The 21299-nt window shown below is 42.4% G+C and overlaps 1 protein-coding gene across 13 annotated transcripts in view; it reads right to left on the bottom strand.

The window, feature by feature from the left end:
• Positions 1–21299, bottom strand: part of COLQ (collagen like tail subunit of asymmetric acetylcholinesterase) — a 79543-nt gene that overhangs the window by 24179 nt on the left and 34065 nt on the right. For 12 of the 13 annotated variants that reach the window (XR_003093051.1, XR_003093054.1, XR_003093048.1 and 9 more), the window contains exons 2-11: positions 19403–19515; positions 17169–17273; positions 12983–13027; positions 12226–12252; positions 10513–10584; positions 7110–7172; positions 6069–6095; positions 5001–5045; positions 3880–3915; positions 2826–2906 (exon numbers count right to left, since the gene is read on the bottom strand). Coding sequence is in view for 6 of the 13 variants with exons in the window: in XM_025198948.1 (XP_025054733.1) it covers positions 2826–2906; positions 3880–3915; positions 5001–5045; positions 6069–6095; positions 7110–7172; positions 10513–10584; positions 12226–12252; positions 12983–13027; positions 17169–17273; positions 19403–19515 (614 nt within the window). In the remaining 7 variants the exon portion in view is untranslated. The remainder of the gene's footprint in view (positions 1–2825; positions 2907–3879; positions 3916–5000; positions 5046–6068; positions 6096–7109; positions 7173–10512; positions 10585–12225; positions 12253–12982; positions 13028–17168; positions 17274–19402; positions 19516–21299) is intronic. The other variant, XR_003093053.1, reaches the window with a different exon arrangement.

Raw genomic sequence — 21299 nt, 5'->3', positions numbered from 1 at the left:
TGCAGAGCTGCTGCCCAGCCAGGCAGCCCCCAGCCTGTACTGGTGCATGGGATTGTTCCATCCTAAGTGCAGGACTTTGCACTGGTCCTTGTTGTACCTCATGAGATTCCTTTTGGCCCAATCATCCAATTTGTCTAAGTCACTCTGAATCCTAGCCCTACCCTCCAGCATATCTACTACTGACCAGAGCTTGGTGTCATCTGCAAACTTGCTGAGGGTGCACTCTGTGCCATCTTCCAGGTCATTGATGAAGACATTGAACAAAACTGGCCCCAGGACCAACCCCTGAGACACTCCACTTGATACCAGCTGCCAACTAGACATTGAGCCATTGATTACTACTCTCTGAGCCTGATGCTCCAGTCAGTTTTCTTACAGTCCATTCACCTGGCCCATACTTCCTTAGCTTGCCTGCAAGAATGCTGAAGGAGACCGTATCAAAAACCTTGTTAAAATCAAGGTACAGGTTTCCCTCGCTTTATGCTGTACATACGTTCCTGAAAAACGGCACATAACTCCAATTCACAGAAAGGGAATCTATTTTACAATATAACAAATAGGGATACTTTCAAGAGCTCAGCTGTACTGGCCCCCAGACCCATTTCTACCACTTTTACAAGACAATTTTGGTACTCAACAACAGCAGACAGTACACACAAGCACAGGGTGGTGGTGAATGTTACCATAATGGGGATGGCAACTACAGAAACACGTGTCACAGACAACGAGAGAGGAGCACAGATCCACACAGGAGACTATATGTTGGTCCATGTCACTCCCATAATGCACTGCACAAAGTAGCTGACTGCAGGCTTCCACCACACTGATCGCATAAAAGTGAATTTACCTCACATATAATGAATATTTGGTATAAAAAGGCTCACAGCATAAGAGTGAATTTGCACATACAAAACCCGCATAAAGTGAAGGAAACCTGTACACCACATTCACCAGTCTCCCTGTGTCCACAGATCCAGTCATCTCATCATAGAAGGCAATCAGGTTGGTCAGGCATGACTTGCCCCTGGTGAATCCATGCTGATTGTTCCTAATCACCTTTTTCTCTCAAAGTGCTTAGAAATGGATCCCCTGAGGATCTGCTCCATGATTTTTCCAGGGACTGAGGTGAGGCTGACTGGTCTGTAGTTCCCTGGATACTCCTTTTTCTCCTTCTTAAATATGAGCACTGTGCCCTTTTCCAATCATCCAGGATCTCTTCTAACTGCCATGAGTTTTCAAAGATGAAGGCCAATGACTCTGCAATTACATTGGCCAACTCCCTCAGCACCCTTGGATGCATCCCATGGACTTGTACATGTCCAGCTTTTCTAGGTAGTCCCTAACCTGTTCTTTCACTACTTAGTTCTGCTCTCCTCCCCCCCAAACTGTGCTGCCCTGTGCAGTAGTCTGGGAGCTGACCTTACCTGTGAAGTCCAAGGCAAAAAAGTAATTGAGCACTTCAGCCTTTTCTGCATCCTCTGTCACAAGGTTGCCTCCCCCATTTTGCAAGGGACCCACACTTTCCCTGATCCTCCTCTTGCTACCAACATACCTGTAAAAACCCTTTTTGTTACCCTTCATATCCTTTACTAACTGCAACTCCAATTACGATTTAACCTTCCTGACTTCATCCCTGCATGCTCGAGCAATGCTCTTATATTCTTCTTTGACCTGGGAAGCAATCCTTCTTCTTCAAAGAACATCCATGGTCAAAGAAGCCAAAGCACTGCTGGCGACACCACCTGCACAGAGGTGTTGATCTGCAGGACGCACCTGCTCCTGCCCAGGCCCTTTCCCTTGACTGGAAGGATTGACAAGAACACAACCTGAGCCCCAAGGCCCATCACCCTTGCACCCAGAGCACTGTAGTCACTTTTGATCTGCTCAGGGTCTCCCCAGGCAGTATCATTGGTGCTCACATGGATGAGCATCATGGGGTAGTAGTCAGAGGGCTGGAGGAGACTCGGTAGTCCCTCTGACCTCTCAGATCCGGGCTCCAGGCAAGCAGCAGACCTCCCAAGACAATGTATCAGGTCAGCAGATGGAGATGGCTCCCTCAATCCCCCGCAGAAGGGAGTCTCCAACCACTAGCACTTGTCACTTCTTGGTGGCAGTCATCTTGATTCTTCCCACCTTGATGAGGTCTGGCCTGTCTTCCTCCACCAATGGAACATGCTCCTCTCTCTCTGCTGCTAGATCTGCATATCTGTTCTCCAGACAAACCACTTCAGGTGGGGGTGAAGATCTCTGCTTGCTGCCACAAGTCACAAGCCTCCAGCTTCCACCCTCATAGATTTAATAGATTTCATAGACATTAGGGCTGGAAGGGACCTCGTAAGATCATCAGGTCCAGCCCCTTGGAAGTCAGCTAGGGTCAAAGGATCCCAGCAAGATAAGCATCCAGAACCTCCTGGGTGTTCAATGTCCTCTCTCTTCTTTAGTGCTGCATCTGGCATTTCTTCCTCCGCAGTCCTGGAGGTCTCCTCCAGCATTGAATTGATGAATGCCTCATGGCAGAGGATGCTTCGGAGTCTCACCACCTCCTCCTGTAGTTCTCTTGCCTGTTCCCTGTGAGACACCACCACGAGGCACCACTCACATGGCAGGCACTCCCTGACCTGGCCATCACAGGAAGGAGCCTGTAAGTCTCAGTCTCCACAGCTCCAAACCTGGACCTGGGTGGTAGCCTCAATGGTGAGCAGTCCTGCCTGGACAGAAACCTCACAGGTGCAAGCAGAGTCAGTGGCTTTGGCATGGTGACATCAAATTCATTGCAATCACATCAACCACAGAAAACTAGGAAAGAGGAAGCATTGGAGTCCTACCTGTTTGCCTCTTTTTCCTGGTCTTCCAATAGGTCCTCTGTGCCCTGGAGTACCATGCTCTCCCTTTGGACCCATTTCTCCCTGGGCAAAGGCAAAAGGGAAAGGAAGTAGGACTTAAGTACATAAATAATGCATTCAGTCAGACAGGCACCTACACATGCACCTACTACACAACAGGGCTGATTCATGCTATTATTGTCCATGAAAGTTGACACAACTCTGTCCTAAAATAATTCCATTGCTGTTATAAAATATGTGTCTAGTACAAGATTATAACTACACATTTAAGAAAATATTTAAGAAATAAATTATCTTAATTTTTAATACAAAATTTCTCTGCAAGGTCCTTTGTGGGAAGAGGAAGCCAGGTGAGGAATTTAAAAGTAGGCTATCAGTCTCAGGGTTTTCCAGACAGTACAACTAACAATCATCTCTCTGCCCCGTAGGAACTCTTCGTATTTGCTGCAAGGAACCACATGTAATAAAATCTCCATCAACAAGAAAGGTGACCAACTCAGTTATCCCTCTCAGAAGCAACCAGTGTTTTCTTAACCTAATTTCCAAGGCAGGATGTGATTATGTCATATATATCAGCCTTCATTTAAGGATTCTGCCTATAAAACAATGTAGAAATCCAGAGGATAAATGTTTGTCTAGTTAATGATTAACAGAGGTATCAAAACTGGTTGGGTTTAGCCCTGCTATGTAACAGAAATGTTAATGAACTTGCAAACAGGAATCCAAAATATTAAAGTGGGGCATGAATATGAGCAAGCAAATATACCTGAAAAGCAAAACTACCAAAACAAAAGCAACACCAGAAAACTCTACTGATTCAAAACCTGAAGTCTTCATCAAAGCTGGAGAGGCTGCAGGATTTGGTCCAATGTATGCCAAATATGGGTCACCTGATTAAAATTAATCTCTCAATTCTTTGTCCCTCTGTAACCAAGAAACAGATTTCTAGGGAAAAGGTGCTACTGAAATCATTCACTGAACCTATGTCGATGCTTGATCACATGTCTGAGGATACGATATAGCATTGCTTACTTACTTTCTGCCCCAGCATCCCAGGGAAGCCCATGTCACCCTGAAACATGAATGATAAAAGTAATCAAAACCATGTTAAGTGATCTAAGAGAAAGCAGTATTAGTTCTGGTTCTGAAGTGATCTAAGCCAGTAAATATAGTGCTTTCTTTTACTGAGCAAAAGCATCCAAGCAATTTATATAGGACCAGTTTCACTATGAAACGTTCACAGGGCCATCTCAGCCAAAAGATCATGAGTAGGGATCTATCTAAGTTGAGACAAAGGGTTTTTCATGGCCTGCTTTGCAGCACACACAGGCAATTTTGCAGGCATTTTGCAATGGCCGTGCCCCTTTCCACTGATTGACAGAGGGTGCTATCACACAGTCTATGGCACTACTGCTTTTTTGCCCCGTCCTTCACACACCACTACTGCTTTTTTTCGGTTGATTTTGCAGGAAATTGTGGCCAATACCCATTATGGTGATTGCAGACAGCACTGTTATTCATGGTTTCCACAAAACTGCGATTTAGGTATGTCCCTAATCATGAGGAATCCCTGGAAAGTCTAGACTGCTGTTCTGGTCAAGGTGACCAGGGCTGTGTGCATCTCATTTGTCAGGTAGCATGGGCCTCAGAGATCTCTAGAATCTGAACACACCACAGTATGCTCATGCTGTTCCTATCAGCCTGATATGGAAGAGAATTATTCACTGGCTAGCTAAAATTTAAATCAGCTGTGAATGTATTTGAAGGCATTCACATGAACTCTGTTTTGTAGCAGTAGGTCTATCGCTGCACAGGGCAAGGGATGATTAGTTACTTTTAAGCCTCTTCCTGACAGCTAGTGTTTCTTGTGGTGAGCACAGAATGTCCCTGGGCTCAGGGATAGATGCCTGCAAATATTTTACTTTGGAGTGCCTGTAAATCCCTTACTGATCATGGCATTTTGGCATTTACTTAGGAGGGATTTGCATTCTGTAGAGAGGGGAATTTAACTTTATTGTAAAAATGCCATGTGGTTAAATCTCAGGGGTTTTCATTGTAATTTAGTATCAATTAGTAATACCATTTTAAGAGGCTTTCAGACTGGATTATGACCACTCAGGTTTAATTTTTAAACCACTGTGAAATCAAAAACGGTACCTTTTCTCCTCTGATGCCTTTGTCACCTCGCTCTCCTCTGGATCCCTGAAGGAAATCATGGGAGAAATAAAGGGTTAATTATTCCCATTTCAAAAACAAACAAAATTTGGTTGTCATGCAACATCAATCAGGACCATGCAGCGTACACTGATCCATATTTGGCAGATAGCAGATTATATCTCTACTTCCCTACTTAAAACTTCCCATACTATTAATTTCTATATTACAGCAGCAATTGAAGTAGAGCTGGTAAGAAAAAAGGGACATGTTTGCAGGAAATTGTTCTTGAAACAGTAAGTCCTTTTTTGATTATAAATATTCTATTCTCAAGGTTTTTTTCAAACCCAGGCTCCAACCAAAGAGAGGAGCCTGCTGTTTAAGGCACTGTATGCCCTGTACTAAGACACACTGGTAAGAGGCACTGTAATAGACTATCTTTGCCACATAGAACTAGCAGTCTAAATCAGGACTCTGAAATTCACCACCCTCCCACCCTGCAAGGCCACAAATGGGCTGCAGGGTCCCTTGTGGGCTGGTTCTTGACTGCAGGGCTCCTTGTAGGCTGGATGTGGCAGCTGGGAGAGCAGCAGCAGCAAACTAAATGCTACCTGCCCTTGCCACACATGCTCAACGGGGCTCCATGCCCTGGATTTCAGCAGTGGGACCTGACCCCACTCAGCCTGCCCCCTGGGACTCCTGCATGCCACACAACTCAGTTCCATGAGTTACTTCCAGCCCGTGGGCCATATATTTGACACCCCTGACTTAAACAGATCAGACAGACAAAGTTCCTCATTTTTGTGGCTGTAGAGCAGAGATGAAATGACTACGCTAATTCAGAAGAGGTAGAAAAAATGAGCCTGTTCTTTGGCATCCCAGGCAAAACCAAAAGACCATCCTATTTCTCAGTATTAGTTTCAGTTATCTTCTTATGTTCATAGACCTTTGCATTTCACTGCATCAGAATTTTCACGTATTCCTGGTCCATAACACATTCCTGCAATTACTTGGTTTCCCTTATTGCTTCCAATTGTTACGTTACTCATGGTATAGTAGTATAGCACTGACCTTTTCTCCTCTAGTTCCAGGGTAACCCTACAAGGGAACAAGAGACATTCTAATGCTTCACATTTTCTAGTTCTTCTGAGAAACAATTCATATCTTGCAGATTTAAACACCAGGAAAAAATTAAAATACAAATGATTAGTCATATCAAATTCTTTGCAGCTTGTAAGAGAACAGAGAAAATGCATACACATGACTATACATGTTAAAAGCAAAATATTTCAGCCTATGAGCCAGCATGAAAAAGCTAGGTAACAAACACACTAATCATGTTTGAAAATGCTTTAAAATTAGAACATCAGAAAGCAAATAGAATTACGGCTGTAATGAAATCTCATTCAGTCTCTACAAGTAATTATTCCAAGCAATATTAGAAATAATTCTCCCCACCTCCTTTTTTATTATCCTACACGACAAACATAAAGTTAAGTCCCTAAAATACATTTTAGTTGGCTTCCAATATGAAGACGACTAGGGTTCTCAGTTTCTTTTCCTTAAGAATATGTATCCAATGACTTTATCTTTTATGCTTCAGCTTTGAGTAAAGTAGTAATTATATAATTTTTTAGTCTTTCCACATTTTGTGTTATAAACTTTCTTATTCAGAAGCCATGTGATAAATAATGATATACACAGTGAACTATTTCCTTTTATCTACTATTACACCCATCAGCAAATGGTTGTAGCAGAGGACTGAAATTATTTGCATAAACTTACAAAAGGTGGGAAAATATTTCAGGTAGTGCTACAGACTCCTTTAGGAACTCCAGTGCTCCAGTGGGATTAGTTCTATGAATTTTGCTTTTTAAATTAACCTTTTTTATCATATTAATTTGCATCAGATCATTAAAATGATCATCTAGGAAAGTAGCCAGTCCCTGCTGTATTGTGTAACCTTTTTAGCTTCAAGGAAAACATCTAATCTTTCTGGCTGTATTTAAAAAAAATCTTTACAAACACTTTCTAATGAATTCACGAGGGAAGCAGCTGTCAGCAGGATGTTAGAAAGTGGTGTCTGAAAATGCAGCAGCTGGGTTAACAAACCTTGAAGCCCATTGGTCCTCTTGTACCTGGTAATCCCATCACACCCAAATCTCCCTTTTCACCCTATGGGGGGTCAATAAAGAGAGTTATTGATGGTGACTCTTGAAAGATGTCATATATTTGAACAGCGGCATGTTCAGTGTTTGTGTTAGATGTATGATGTGCCTGTCTTCTACAACTCTCAAAGCAGTGTTAGTACAGTTAAGTCTAAGTTCTATACTAGCAGCCTATACTGCATAAGTCTCCAGAGGTTGGCTCATGTCTTCTATCATCATCTCCTTGGCCCTGTTTCTCTTCCTATGTGACATGTTTCAGCATTCCCTGACATGTAGGCAATTATCAGTGCATTTTTGATTCCATGATGTTTACTGTTATAACCTAATGTGCCTTACCTACACCACTTCTGTGAGTTGCAATGACTGACGCTGGAGTCTGCTGGGATCTTCTTGATTTCAATTAATATATTAGTGTCCTGATTATGTTGATATTAGGTCTGAGAAATCAATCACCCTGCAGTGTTGCCTGTCAGCTTCTGATTCCTCACAAGGCTTTGTAGCAACTTTTCTGGCTGTTGTCAGCTAAGATATTGACCTTCTGAGAAAAGTAAACCACAGGGTCTGTGCAGAATTGCAGCAGCAGCAGTCCTGGTAAGCAGATTTTTGTCTTTTGTATTTATTTGTTTATTTATTTTTGCTCCCTGAAGAAGGAAGCTGCTTGGCCTTCATAGCCCTAGTGCTGAGCAAGATTTTCTCGCTGGCTGCAGCCTAGGCAAGACTTAATGGAAGGGAAGAGGAGACTTGATGATACTGAATGGAAGAGAAGAGACGCGAAGGACAGTGGAAACCTGGAAGAAGATTAATAGTGAAGGAAAGAGACAGGAGACCTGGAAGTGGAGAAGAGACAGAGAAAACTGTCCAAAGGAGGTCTGACGAAAGAAGACCTGGAAGTATGTCCGTGGGAAAGGAGAGGCACCGATTAAAATAACGGTAATAGTGAAGATGGGATACAAGAAAGGGAAGGGTAACCTACACTAAAAAACTAGGATTTATGAAAGGTAATGGAAAAATGAACCAGGTTTCCATTTTTAAATACATTTTCTCTCTTCACTTCTCATATTGTGGAAGAGCAAGACTTCAGTTCTCATTGCTTTCAGGTGTCATTATTTCCCTGTTCTTGTTCCATATGAAGCACGACCCTTTTATTACTAATGTAGATCAAGCTCAGAAAAGCCTCAATACAAACATTTCCATGTTCAGTAGTATGGGGTTCCTTGTCTAACTTTCATTTATAACCAGTTTTAGAAAGCCTTTATCATCTGCTGTCCACCTATGGCTTGAAATCAGAAACATTCCACTGTCATCATGCAGTCCCTCCTTTAACAAAGAGAAACTGAAGGGCCTGAGATGCTTATAAAAAAATTTTTTTTTTTAATAGTAAACATTACATGCAATGCTTTTGCCTGATTACGTATTGGATTTAATGTATATAGCAATCTTGGAATGAATAAAAACATTTCCTAAAATATAGTGCATATACCTCTACTATAGTGAACAGCCGTGCATAAGGGAGTGCTCAATAGGGGAATACTCTACAGCATTTCTAAAAAGAACAGTAATAAAATAACTACTTTGTTACTGCAAACTCAAAGCCAGTCCTGTTATTTCTTCTGTGCTTTACTATCAATAGTCAGTATCATGAAGACCAGTAATGTTAGCAAACCATGGTGACATATGATGAGCAAAACATTTATTATGACTGACTGGACAAGACTGGATAGTACACAACTGATCAGTGTACATACAAGTATTTGTCCCTGTTCATGAACATCATCCTCATCCTCATGATTATAATGCTTTAGTTACGAACTCTAGAACCAGCTCCTCAGCTGATGTAAATGCATATATTTACACTGGGCATACATGTACAAAGTATACAGTCAAGAATTGCATGCAGTGTAGAAAGAAAAGGATAAACAAATGGTCATAGAAGGGAGAAAAAAGCAGTTCTGATACACTGGTTCTTGTGACATTACGCAGACCTATAATACCATATTTGCTCGAATATAAGATGACCCTGAATATAAGACAAACCCCAATAATTAGATTCTATATATGGAAAATGTATGCATTTATTACAATTTTCCAGGTATAGAATCTAATTATTGAAGATTTGCCTTAAATTTGTTTCCCTCCCACTTATATAGCATGGAAAGTAAATCTGGGAGGTCAGGTAGCCCCCTTGTCCTCTGCCTCTCCCCCAGTATCTTTCCCCTGCAACCCTTTCCACCCCTCCTTACTGTCAAACCCTGCTCTCCCTAAGCACATGGAAGTGAGGAGCAAATTTGAAAACACTGACCTTGAAACAAACATACCTGTAGTAATTTGCATATAGTACCCATAAACTTACTTCATCCAGAATTGATGCATTTTACCTTTTTTGAACCTGCGACAAGTTTTAGCAGAGGTATTCCATAAACACTTTTAAAGCGGCACTTTTGTACCTATGTATATATATTACAAACTGTGTGAGATAGTAGTCCAAAACCAAAAGGCTCATGATTTACTATATGATTCATTGGTCTGGGCCACAGCAGTCAACATTTCAAGCCAGGGTGACCCCACAGCTGAGCACTGCTCAGTATGTGTGTATACTCCAGATACCCCTCATAATAGATCCATCTGCTAATTAGCCCTCATGTATGACTGGAGCCCAGGTGTTCTTGTCTCAGGTCCTGGGATCCTCCAAAAAATTATATGCAGATGATACGCAACCTGCTCTGGCTCCACCTCCTGGAGTATGCGGCCACACTAATAGTATGTGACAGGCTGAAAGAGGGGGTGACAAAGGGATTCTGAGTTAAATGTTTGAGGCTCTGCTTGTTAATGTTTGCCAGATATTTAAGGCTGGTGAAGAAACAGGAACAATTGGAAATGGGAAAGAAAGATGCAGACCAACTGTACGAATGAAGAGGAAGTCGAAATGTATACAACATAGTGGTTCACCATGACTTAAAAAAGAGTCAGCGGTGAGGGGGACTGCACTCAGTGAACACTACCATAAATTTTATTCAGACTAGCATGTTTGCACAACATGGGCCTTATGTTTTATAGTTATGATCAGTGTTGGCTGCATTTAATCATCTTCATAGTTGGTTTCCATTACCAAGCACATGCTGCTTTTGGCAGCAGTTTAGTGATAGGCAATATATTTTATGAGGTTTTCTGATATGCAAATATAAGACAACAGGGAAAAAACCTCATCTTGTACTCAAGTAAATATGGTAAATGGTAAGTCTCCTTTTAATTTGATTTGGCAGTTGAACCTGTTATAATTCCTGAAGACCTTGAAAATTTTGCCCCGTGCACTATACACACTCAATGTGGTAAAAGTGTTTAAATCTTACCTTAGGTCCCATTGGCCCAGGCCATCCAATTGGTCCTGGCATTCCAGGGACACCTGGAGGACCTGGTCTACCCTTAAAAGGAAATGATCGAGTATTGTATTATGATGGATTTAACATTGTTCCACCACAAAAAGCTCCATCACATAGAAGACGCATGAAAAAGAGTTTTCTGAGACCAATACATTCTCTTCCAGAAAGATAACTGAAGGTGATTCATTATTTTGACATTTTTTAATTCAAAAGGCAATATGCTTTCTATTGATCCTCATGGGGGGAAAGCTTGGACTCTCAGAAACACAGAGATATGCTGATTCTGATCGGCAGATCAGCAATAGAAGAAGTCTATATGCAATGTAAAGGGTTTATGCTTAAAAGCAGGATTAAATTCTTCTCTCAGTTCAGTGTAAGTTAGAAGTAACTCCTTGTAGTTACATCAATATTGTATGCACTCAATATACTGTGAAAATAGAATCGGACATTATATTCACTAACATGCATCCCTATAGATTCCTTTAACTTTTTTTTCAAATATTAGTCTAATAAATATTATGAGTAATAATTATTCTCCTCCTTCCTAAGAGCAGTAGAACCATCTCCTCAGCTGGTATAAATCAAGATAACTCCACTGATTTATGAGGAGTTGGCTTTAGACAACTGGTAAAGACAGCAGGGGTGAAAAGTTACCCTCAAAATAAACGAGTCAACTTTCATAGAAATCAATAGAAGTTGTACCATGAATTTGGACCCATTTCTCTTTGGTACCTGTTTTTTTTAAATCAGAAGAGTAAGCATTCCAGTGTCTAAGATGCTCAGCCCCATTTTCATGTACGCCGACAAATGACTATCTCTGAAGTAGTACTGTTCTGGATACTCAGATCTACATAGGTAATTTATCTCTCCTCTGTTTGTCATTTGCAATCTAAATAAATAATAAGCATAATTAGCTCATATGTTCACATGGTTTTGAATGAATTTGAATTGCTGATTTGTGTTTAGTGTTAAAATGTTATCTCTTTTTCTGGTGACTGACTTATCCTCTGCATAGCTCTGATTTCATCCTGCAGAGGATCTTTTGGCTTCTTTTGAAAATTAATTACATTAAATGAAAGCACTTAGCCACAGATATGAAATATTTCGTAACAAGACACAGGGGCACATTCTTTTGGCAATACATCATGGCTCACATGTCATCAACTATGAGAGTGTAGTCAGCATATTGTGTGGTGCCAGAACCCCCCAACTGTAGTTCTTAATGATTATTTCTTTTTCACTGTTACATTCATTTAATTGAGCACAGGTCTTACAGAGTGGCTGACTTAGACTTGCATTCTACTGTAGATCAGTTAGGATTTTATTTTTGATATGGAAGGGTTTTTTTATGCTTAGGTCCTAAAAACTACTCTCACTGGATATAAAGATCTAGTTGAGGCTACCCTCCACTCTTTTTTAACACATTACAGAGACGTATATCTTACCATCCATTTTTATGTAGTATACGAAAGGACTCCAACAGGATTTCAGTGCATGGAACGATGGCAGGGCATGACCCAAATTTCCATACTGCACAGGTCTGCTACCAGTGTAGGCATGGGCACAGGTTAGCCTCCAGCTTTATTTAAATAGATTTTATTTAGCTATTTGTTGGGTTTATTCCTAACAGCTGCTGCATAGCAATTATAATATCGGTGCCTAAGAAAGCATTGTAGTTCATACCTTTCTTCCTGGTCTGCCAATCTCCCCCTGTCAATGAAACAAACATATTAGGAGTGCAGATGCCACATGAACCATAGCAGATACATTTTGTGTTGGATGCATCTGTGTGTCCATGACTTTGTTTTACAAGCTAAACTGGGCAGGATGCACGTAACAGAAAAATGGCCTCCTCACTGAGGGCATAGGCCCCAGTTGAACAGTCTTTTCTTATGCAGTAAAGCATCTAAACATGTTTACCTTTAGGTAACTCTTTCAATGTCTTTTTGAATATGTATGGATTTAAGTAGGCACTTATAGGCATTTTGCTAAGCCACAAAGTTTAATATACAAACAGAATGGTCTATCCAAATTGACATACATATTAGTATGCTGCATATGGTGGCTGTTTCCCATTCCCTCCCATGTGGTATGATTTTCCCAAGTTACTACACAACAGTGGTTCATTGAATCTAAATGGGACCTGTGCTCCTCAGCTGCTTAAGGGCTTTGGAAAATCCCATCCACCAACCAGCTTTTCCTAAAATATTTTGTAAATATTGAAAACAGTATTATGAAAAGCTGTATAGCATATCCACAATGAGACAGAATATTTACAGATGAAACTTCAAATCACAGCCTGGGAACTGATCTAGTGCTTCCAACTATGGCTAAAGTAAACCCCTGCCTACCCAAAAAGCATCCCTCACGTAAAAACAAGATCCAAAGCACTCATCCTTTCCACAGCACACACGCACCAAACGTTGAAACATCTACTTACTTTTTCTCCTTTTGGTCCCATTATACCAGGAATTCCTTGGGGGCCCTAGGCAGAACGTTGAAAGATGTAAAATTATATTTAGAATGTATATATCGCAATTGGCTGTTTCCTTTCCTTTTTGCTCTGCCCAATTTGTCAATATATATTTGCTCATATATTAACAGAGCAGTGCACAACCTTTTTGCCCTGTGGGCAGGATGGGCAATGTTCAGTCTGTGCAGGGGACAGATGTAGCTGGAGGGCCTGATCCAGCATGCAGAGGGTATCAGGCAGCAGCTTGGCCCTGATCCAGCTATGAAGGGGGAGGGGCTGTTGCCCAGCCCGAACACAGCCCTATGGGGAGAGGGGGAATTGCTCAGACCCAGTCCAGTATGGCAGAGAGGAAGGGGCTTGGTCTAACCCTGATCCAGCTACAAAGGGGAGGGGTGCATGGCCTTGCCCCAGTCAAGCTCTGCAGGCCTTGGGAATTTGGCCACAGGGGAGAAGTGGCAATATTAATTGCCGCTGCTCCCCCACCACCAAATTTCCTGACCCATGGGGAGTGCTGTGGGCCAGATGCTATGGCTCTGTGGGCCAGATTTGGATATGGGCTAGGGATTGAGCACCCCTGTTCACAGAGCGACGGCACAGGATGAGGGAGATAATTATTTTCCTTTCTGAATACTACTAAACCAGGTTGGATTTTGAACCCCGAGTCAGAAAAATTCTGAAAAACAAAGTTTGGACTTTAGCATGTAGCAGATGGCAGGTATACAAAAATAAGGATAAAGGATCTCATAAGCCTGTATAGTAAGAGACACTAACCCCAGAGCATAAATTATTAACTTCAGTGCCCATGCGTCTCATATAAAGTCTGTACAATCCAAAATGCAATGTAAACTAAACATAATGCTGAATTAATTGGATTCTATCTTGATTTGCAAACCACTGTAAGTTACACCATTGAAAGCAATGAAGTCATTATTACATAGAAACAATGGAGTAATTTTAGATTTACAGTGCTGTAACTCAGATTCTAAATTGGCCACCCATGTGTAGATCTGAGGTAAAATGAAAAAGTAAAACTCAGCTCCAGCCCTGCAGAAAGCCATTTTGTTTGACTCATATCAAGGTCATGCAAGTTGCAAAGAAAAAAAAAGTTTTGGAACTACCACCTTAGCGGGGTTTTTTTACTAGTATTTCCTTTTCGTGTGCCAGCAGCTGAAATGATACTGCCCAGAGAATTTCCACTCTGAGCTTTGGAGCCATGAGCCCCTTATAAAATACATTCCTGTGGTTTATAATTAAAAAAGCCAGGGGACATGCTACTCAGTTTCTCCTGCATATGATCTTGATAAGACCTGCTGGACAAATAGTTTTCACGTGTCTTTGGAAAAAAGAAAATAATCAGAAAACATTGCTGTATTAACACTCTTTTGTCACTGGACTTTGGAGATCATCTCATTCCTCATTACTGCTCTTTTAGTTAAATAAAGAATTGATATCAAGAGGATAACAATTTGAATCTTTACAGACTCTGTTGTTAGACAAACAGACATTGTTGTGTTTCATATATATTACCACTTCATAAATCCTCTGTGTCATATATAACAGCAGACATAAAACACTGCTGAATGCAGTGCAGGAGCACCAGGATCTTCTCCACATCACTAATCTTTACACCCCATTCACAAAATCTGCCTGCCTTACCACCGCTTTCAGCAAAGATATGACAGGAGGATACCATAACATGGTCTCATACTGTAAGACTTGATTACTTTTACAATATGTATTACAGAATATTTACTAGTATATTATGAAGTGGTAATTGTCACACTCTTGAACAAAGCTCATATTTCAATGTGCTCTCTTTGCTTTAAAAATTCTGTTTGGGAACTTTTCAAATTTGTAATTTTCAGTAATCCCTAGTAAGTCTCCTAAGGCACTACCTGTCTATCATATCATGCCCACTGCTTCCCATTCTACCACCTTCCCAAAATACTCAGAACAGTTCTCTAGAGCAGAGGTGACAAACTCATCTGGACCCTTAGTGGACTGGGCAGTGTGTGGGTCAACTCAGACCTGGGACAGCACTGGGGGCCGGATGATGGGGCACAGGCCACATCTTTGACACCTCTGCTCTAGAGAGACATTGGGTAGACAGATAGATAGATTATGTAGCTGAACTTCCAGCTGAACATTTTTGTCTAGTTCCTACTATTTCTGGTTGGCAAACAGCTTTATGGACAGAGAAATAGATATATTAGCATATTAATTCCTAGAGCTCTTGATCTTCCGGTAGAAAACAGCAGATATCAATATAAAAAAAACTAATCAAAATAAATTGTAGAATTGAAATATTGGGATTTAAATTGGTGTTATATGATTCAAGGTTTTACACTGGTTTAAAGCAGATGAAAACGGAGCGTTAACATGAGATCTTGGAGGATATAAGGCAGGGGTCAGCAACCCCTGGCACTTGTGCCGAGCACGGCATGTGAGGCCATTTTGCTTGGCATGCCACTGCCAGCCTGGGCTCTAGGCAGCTGCTGCCAGCCACGAAGCCCGGGCTGCTCCCAGCAGGTGGGTGACGGCTGCAAGCCCTGCTGCAAGCAGCCTGGGCTTTGTGGTTGGCAGCAGCTACACAGAGACTGGGCCAGTTGCAACCAGGAGGCTGCAAACATCTGCTCCGGGCTCTGGTATCACCTCCATACCAGCAGGTGCGCGCACGCCTCGGAGCAGACAGTGTGGGAGGAGCCTGAGGCAGTGCAACCCTGGCCTCTTCCCCGCTGCCGGCACATTGCTGATGACTGGGCTCTGGAGCCCAGCACAGCTGTTTGTAGCCAGCCTGGGGCATCTCCAGCAGGCAGTGGGCAGGCTGCAAACAGCTGTGCCAGGCTCCATGCTGGTGGCAACTGCATGTGCATTTCAGAGCGGACAGCAGGAGGGCTGTGCTGCCTCAGGCCCTATATCCCCACCGTTCGCTCCAAGGAGTGCGTGAACCTGCCGGTATGGAGCTGATGCCGGAGCCCAGAGCATCTGTTTGCAGCCTCCCGCCTGCAGCCAGCCCAGGCTCTGGTAGCTGCTGCCAACCATGGAGCCTGGGCTGCTTGCAGCAGGGCTTGCAGTTGAGCCCACCCGAGTCCCACCTGTTCCGAGCCCAGCCCTGTCCCAGCCCCACACCAGGATGAGGCTGGCGCTGCCCCTTGCCAGGAGCACTGCACCTTTTGCAGGCTTAGCTGTGCGGGGTGGGTGGGTGGTTGAGCTGATGGGCAGGCTCCAGGCCAGGGTCTTGGCCAGCTGCAGCTCCCCAGGGAAGCACAGGGGCTCTGGCGGCACCAGGGCATTGTTGGGTTGGACTCTGTTAGTGGTCCAGGAGCCTGGCTCCATGAGCCTGCGCATCTGGTTCTGTATGTTTGTCTGCCTCTGTCTGGTTCTGTGCATCTGTGTGCGCACACATGTCTGGTTCTGTATGTATGTGTGCACATGTGTCTATTCTGAGTGTGTTCTGGTTCTCTGTGTGCATGTGCATGTATCTGGTTCTCTCTCTGCTCTCCTTTTTCTTTCTCTTTCTCTCTCTCTCTCTCATTGCAACATGCTCAACCAACAAGGAATACACAACAACAAAGGCAACATTTATGATTATTAAATATACTAATATGCACTGTGTCCTGGCAAGTACCCCCTCACACCCTGCCCTCATTTTGTTTTTCTGGCATGACAGCACTCTGGCACCTTCCAAGGTAGACGTGCTTTTTTTTGGCACTCCAGCCAAAAAACGTTGCCTACCCCTGATATAAGGCATAGGCAGGGGAGATGACAAGTATTATTTATACAAAATAAGAAATTTAAACTGAAGTATTAGATATTGTTAGAAGGTGAAGGCCATTTCCAAAAGGGCCGATCATTTTATAAGGAACACCGAAGGGTGTGATATGGTTTAGTCAAAGATGCAGTCATGAACAACAAGTGCCCTCGGTGGCTGGGGGGGCACGGCAGCAGCGGTAGCATGGCGGCAGTAGCACGGTGTCAGTAGGCGGGAGCTCCTGCAGACACCGCCGGTCGTGTCAGAGGCGGGGCCAGCAGCGATTGCTCGCAGGCACTGCCAACAATGTCATTGGTGCCTTTTTGTAAGGGGAGCACTGCTACACTCAGGGGGGGCACATGCATGCACCCCCTACACACTGCTTCTAGATGCAGTACTCACCTGGGGGCCAGGAGGCCCTAAGGGGCAATCAGATTCTGGTACACATGAAGCTTGTGTTATCTGAAGTTCTTGACCAAAGTTTTTCAAATCAAGGTCCAGCTGTTTCTAAATCAAAATAAATATATACCCATACATGCATCAGTACACATCATGCAGGGAGACACAAACAATCAGCAACTCTATGGGCCTGTAGAGAATTTATATGACTCAGTTACAAGGAGGCTTGTGGTTTATCAGTTTTCTTAACAAATACTTAATAATTATCACCCTAACCCTTTTCATTATCCCTCATTATCTTCCCTTCCACTAGAGCTCTCATATCTGTATTTCAGCACCACTTCATTGTCCTTCTAAGACAGGGTAGGATCCAAATCTATTCTTAAACTTGATTTTGTTCCCTGCAGGCAAATTTATGGATAGCAGCACCTCTACAGAAATAGCTTCTTTGCTCTAATAATACAAACTATATTAGATAGTGTTAAAGACTGAGGGAACTTCAGTCTAATGATACTTAACTAGTGGAGAGTCATTCATTACAGGCCAGATCCAACTCCTTTTCAAGTCAGTGAAATGTCTGTCAGTGACTGAAGGGAATGTTGGATCAGGTCCTAGATGAACAGAGGTTGTAATCATGTTAGTGCCCAGCACAGAATCTGCTACATTAACACATGAATAAGGAAACCTAGAGATTCAGTCACAAAATCTTAAATTTAGTATTAGAGCTGGTTTCCCACTACTTGCATTAGTAAACTGCCTGGTGGCATAAGAAAATTGATACTGAAAAGAAGAAGAAAGATCCAGAATAATGGGATTAACAAAACTAGCCTTTGATTCAAAAACTGAATATCCATTACTCATCTGAGTATTCAGTACAGAAAATATGCTGTATTCCCATGGAAAATCCCACATTGTAGAATTTGGTGCCAATGAGGCTCATATCATTTAATGAGTCTTATATCAATATAGTGATTAGCTTGCTTTATAGAATTATTTAATAGAAAGAATAAAGGCACTCTTCAGGCATTCTCAACTACAGTTGAGTTTGACTAGTAATTTTTGAAGTACTACAGCTAAGAAATAATAATTGGCATTAATAACATAATTTCATAACATAACATAAAATAAAATAATCTTCCTAGGACATCAAAGAAAAATTAATTAGGCGTGTAGCATTACAAAGAGAAATTAAAGAGAGATCAACAGTAAAATTCTCTCTTGGGTACAGAATGTATTGGAACCAAGGGATGTTTGTGGTAAATATAAATATATAGGTACTTAAGCATACACATGCTATCTATATGTGTATATACTGATATCAAAAGCATAATGATTTGATTCTTTACACATTATTTATATTTGTGTGTGTATGTGTTTGTATTCATATATACACACACATATACACTATATATAAAAATAGATTCTATAATCAAATCATTACCCTCTTGATATCAATATGGATATGTGTATATAGTCTATGTGCATGTACATACACTCACATACTTTATATATTATATACACACATGCATGCATATATGTACACACATGGGATGGATTAACTATGCACATACACAGACAACTGAAAATGAGGAATTCCATATTAAGTACATCCTCTGAAGAGCCACAGCTTTTGAATAAAGGAATAAGGGAGATGGGACTGGAATTCAGAATTAAGGCTAATGGAAAGGTAATCGGGAGAACACTATGAGTTAGTCAAGTTATTGACAATATGAGGACAAATTTGTCTCTGGTACTTAAATCCATAGCCAAAAACAAGTTCAAAGTTGGGTTGTGCAGTGTGTGGGTCAAGCTAGGGTGCTGTGCTAGGAGTAGGTACGGCATGAGAATTTCTACAGGCAGTGGTCACTGATGTGGCTAGCAACACATTCAGCTGCCTTTGAATACCCAGCCCAACCATCAGTTACCTACTGACAGCTGTGTTGACTGAAGGGCAGCTGCACAAGTGCAGAGCAGGGCTCAAACTCATGTCTGTGGAGCCACAGTAAGAGACCTTCATCAATCTCTCATCACATCCCACACTTAAATCTGAGGACTCACATCCAGATAATATGAGCTTGAATTAATATCTATACAAACCTGTTATACTTGCTGCAGCCTTGTTATGTAGCAAGATGGGACTGCTGTATTATAAACAACCAGGCACTGCTAAGTAAAGATATACTAGTATTTTTTTTAAAATAGTGGAGTCAAGAAAAATGCACCCACGTACTACTTACAGGATTCCAGCTGTGCTTGAAATATGGTGGTGGAAATAATGGTGGTGGGGGAGGAGCAAGGAAACAGCATGCTCTCTTATTCATTTGTTTCTTCTGCTCCAAGCAAGGAAGGTCTGTTCAAAAGAAATGCTCGTTCATTAACTACAGTGGAAGTACAGCTAGATAAAACAATGCCTGAGGCTCTTAAAGAATAAAATTCATCTTATTTACACAAGCCTCCTATAAGACCCTGGATCCATCTTAAGGTCTTGTTTTAGCCTAACATTTGAGCACATGTAGAATTTGCGCATTTAAGTCCTACTAGTTAAATAAGACTACTGAAAAAGTTTTCCATAATTATCAGCTCTTCACTGAAACTAGGCCTAAACCCTTAACATGGCAATTAAATGAAATTACTGCAGAAAAGTTCAAGGCAGCAATTAGAGAATACCAAATATTCACAGCGATAAAATATTAGCACAAGCCAAATGATATTTGGTAGATAAATATTAAGTCCTGGAACTGATGAAACTCAGTTCACCAGGAACTGATCAGGAGGACCTCTGACACCCACTGAAGAGGGATGCTCCTCCTTTGCTGCCTATGGGGTCCTCTCTCTGTGTAGAGGAGGGAATGAGAAGTCCATGTACTCCACAAGACAGGGAAAAAGAAACACCAGCTCTCCACCTTCCTGGAGGAAAGGCAACTGAAGTACCATTCTGAGCCTGAGAAGAAGGAACAGAGATTTCCATGACCTCATCTGGTGTATCTAGCCATCCTCCCTTCTTCCTCCTTATATGCTCCAGCTCTTCTCTACTGCTACCTAGAGCCAGAGGTGTAGCACGACAGCTTTGCATCCTGGGGTGTGGCTGTGCATGGGCCAGCACTGGCTGCTGCAGTACTGATGGCTGTGGTGTGTCCAGTTGCTGCTCTACAATGGGTGCCCAGTTTACCTCTCCTCCCTCTCCTCAGTTATACTTCTGCCCAGACCTCTAATCTGTGAGACAGATCCAGGAATCTCTCACTGTGATGGCCCCCATCCCTGTTTGTAAATAATGGCCATCCAGCTGTCTTTCCTGCACTCCAGTCTTACAAGAGTGACTGACTGGGTCCACTTCTTCCCAATCCATGGGAAGGTCCTCAGGGAGAAGAGTCATTGTTCATCCCCTTTATTCTGGAGAAGCAGTAGGCTCTGGAGCCCGATTTGAACATGGGGTCTGAAATGCTCCAGAAGGCACCAAGCTATAAATAATAAACTCTGTTTCCCGTGTTTCTTCTGGTTAATATGTAGTTCTGTCAAAGGCATCTCATCCCTCAAGTTCAGTCCAGTGTTGGAGAGGTACAGATCCTGCTCTATTCCTGCAGAAAGGGGGAAGGGGATAGGCAGGCAGCATGCTACTTGAAACCCTCTCCAGGAACTAGTGGAGGGAAACTGGCACCATTTTGGTCCCCAAAAATTGGGAAATGGGGACAAGAGGCACTTGGCCACCACTAACGATATCAGAGGGGAAGCACGAGTCATTGGGCTACCCACCTTGAAAACATTTTAAGGAAGTGGTAGCAGGGAAACCTGGGACTTATCAGAAAAAAGGGGATTCCATGTTTTTTTTTCTTGAGACGAGAAGGGTTAGGGTAGAAATTTGTAGGGGTGCACCAGTAGAGATTGTTTGGGCCAATATTGATGGCCGATTTTTAAGGAGGCATATCAGCAGATACTGATCCACTTTCAGATATGCAGCCCAGCAGCTGGAAGAGCAATGTACAGCTGGTAAGTCTGTTACTGGGGAAGGGAGAGGGTGTTGTTGCGGGGCAGATCAAGACCCTGTGATGAGGGAAGGAGTTGGGCCGGGACATGGGATGGAGCCACAGCTTGTCCAAGGAGTGCAGGGGGGAAGGGGGGGGGAAGGTGTTTCCTGCC

The sequence above is a fragment of the Alligator sinensis genome, unplaced genomic scaffold (genome assembly GCF_000455745.1).
Source record: "Alligator sinensis unplaced genomic scaffold, ASM45574v1 scaffold29_1, whole genome shotgun sequence".
Taxonomy (NCBI): Eukaryota; Metazoa; Chordata; order Crocodylia; family Alligatoridae; genus Alligator; species Alligator sinensis.
The sequence above is the reverse complement of the archived record's forward strand: the minus strand, read 5'-3'. Positions and strand labels throughout refer to the sequence as shown.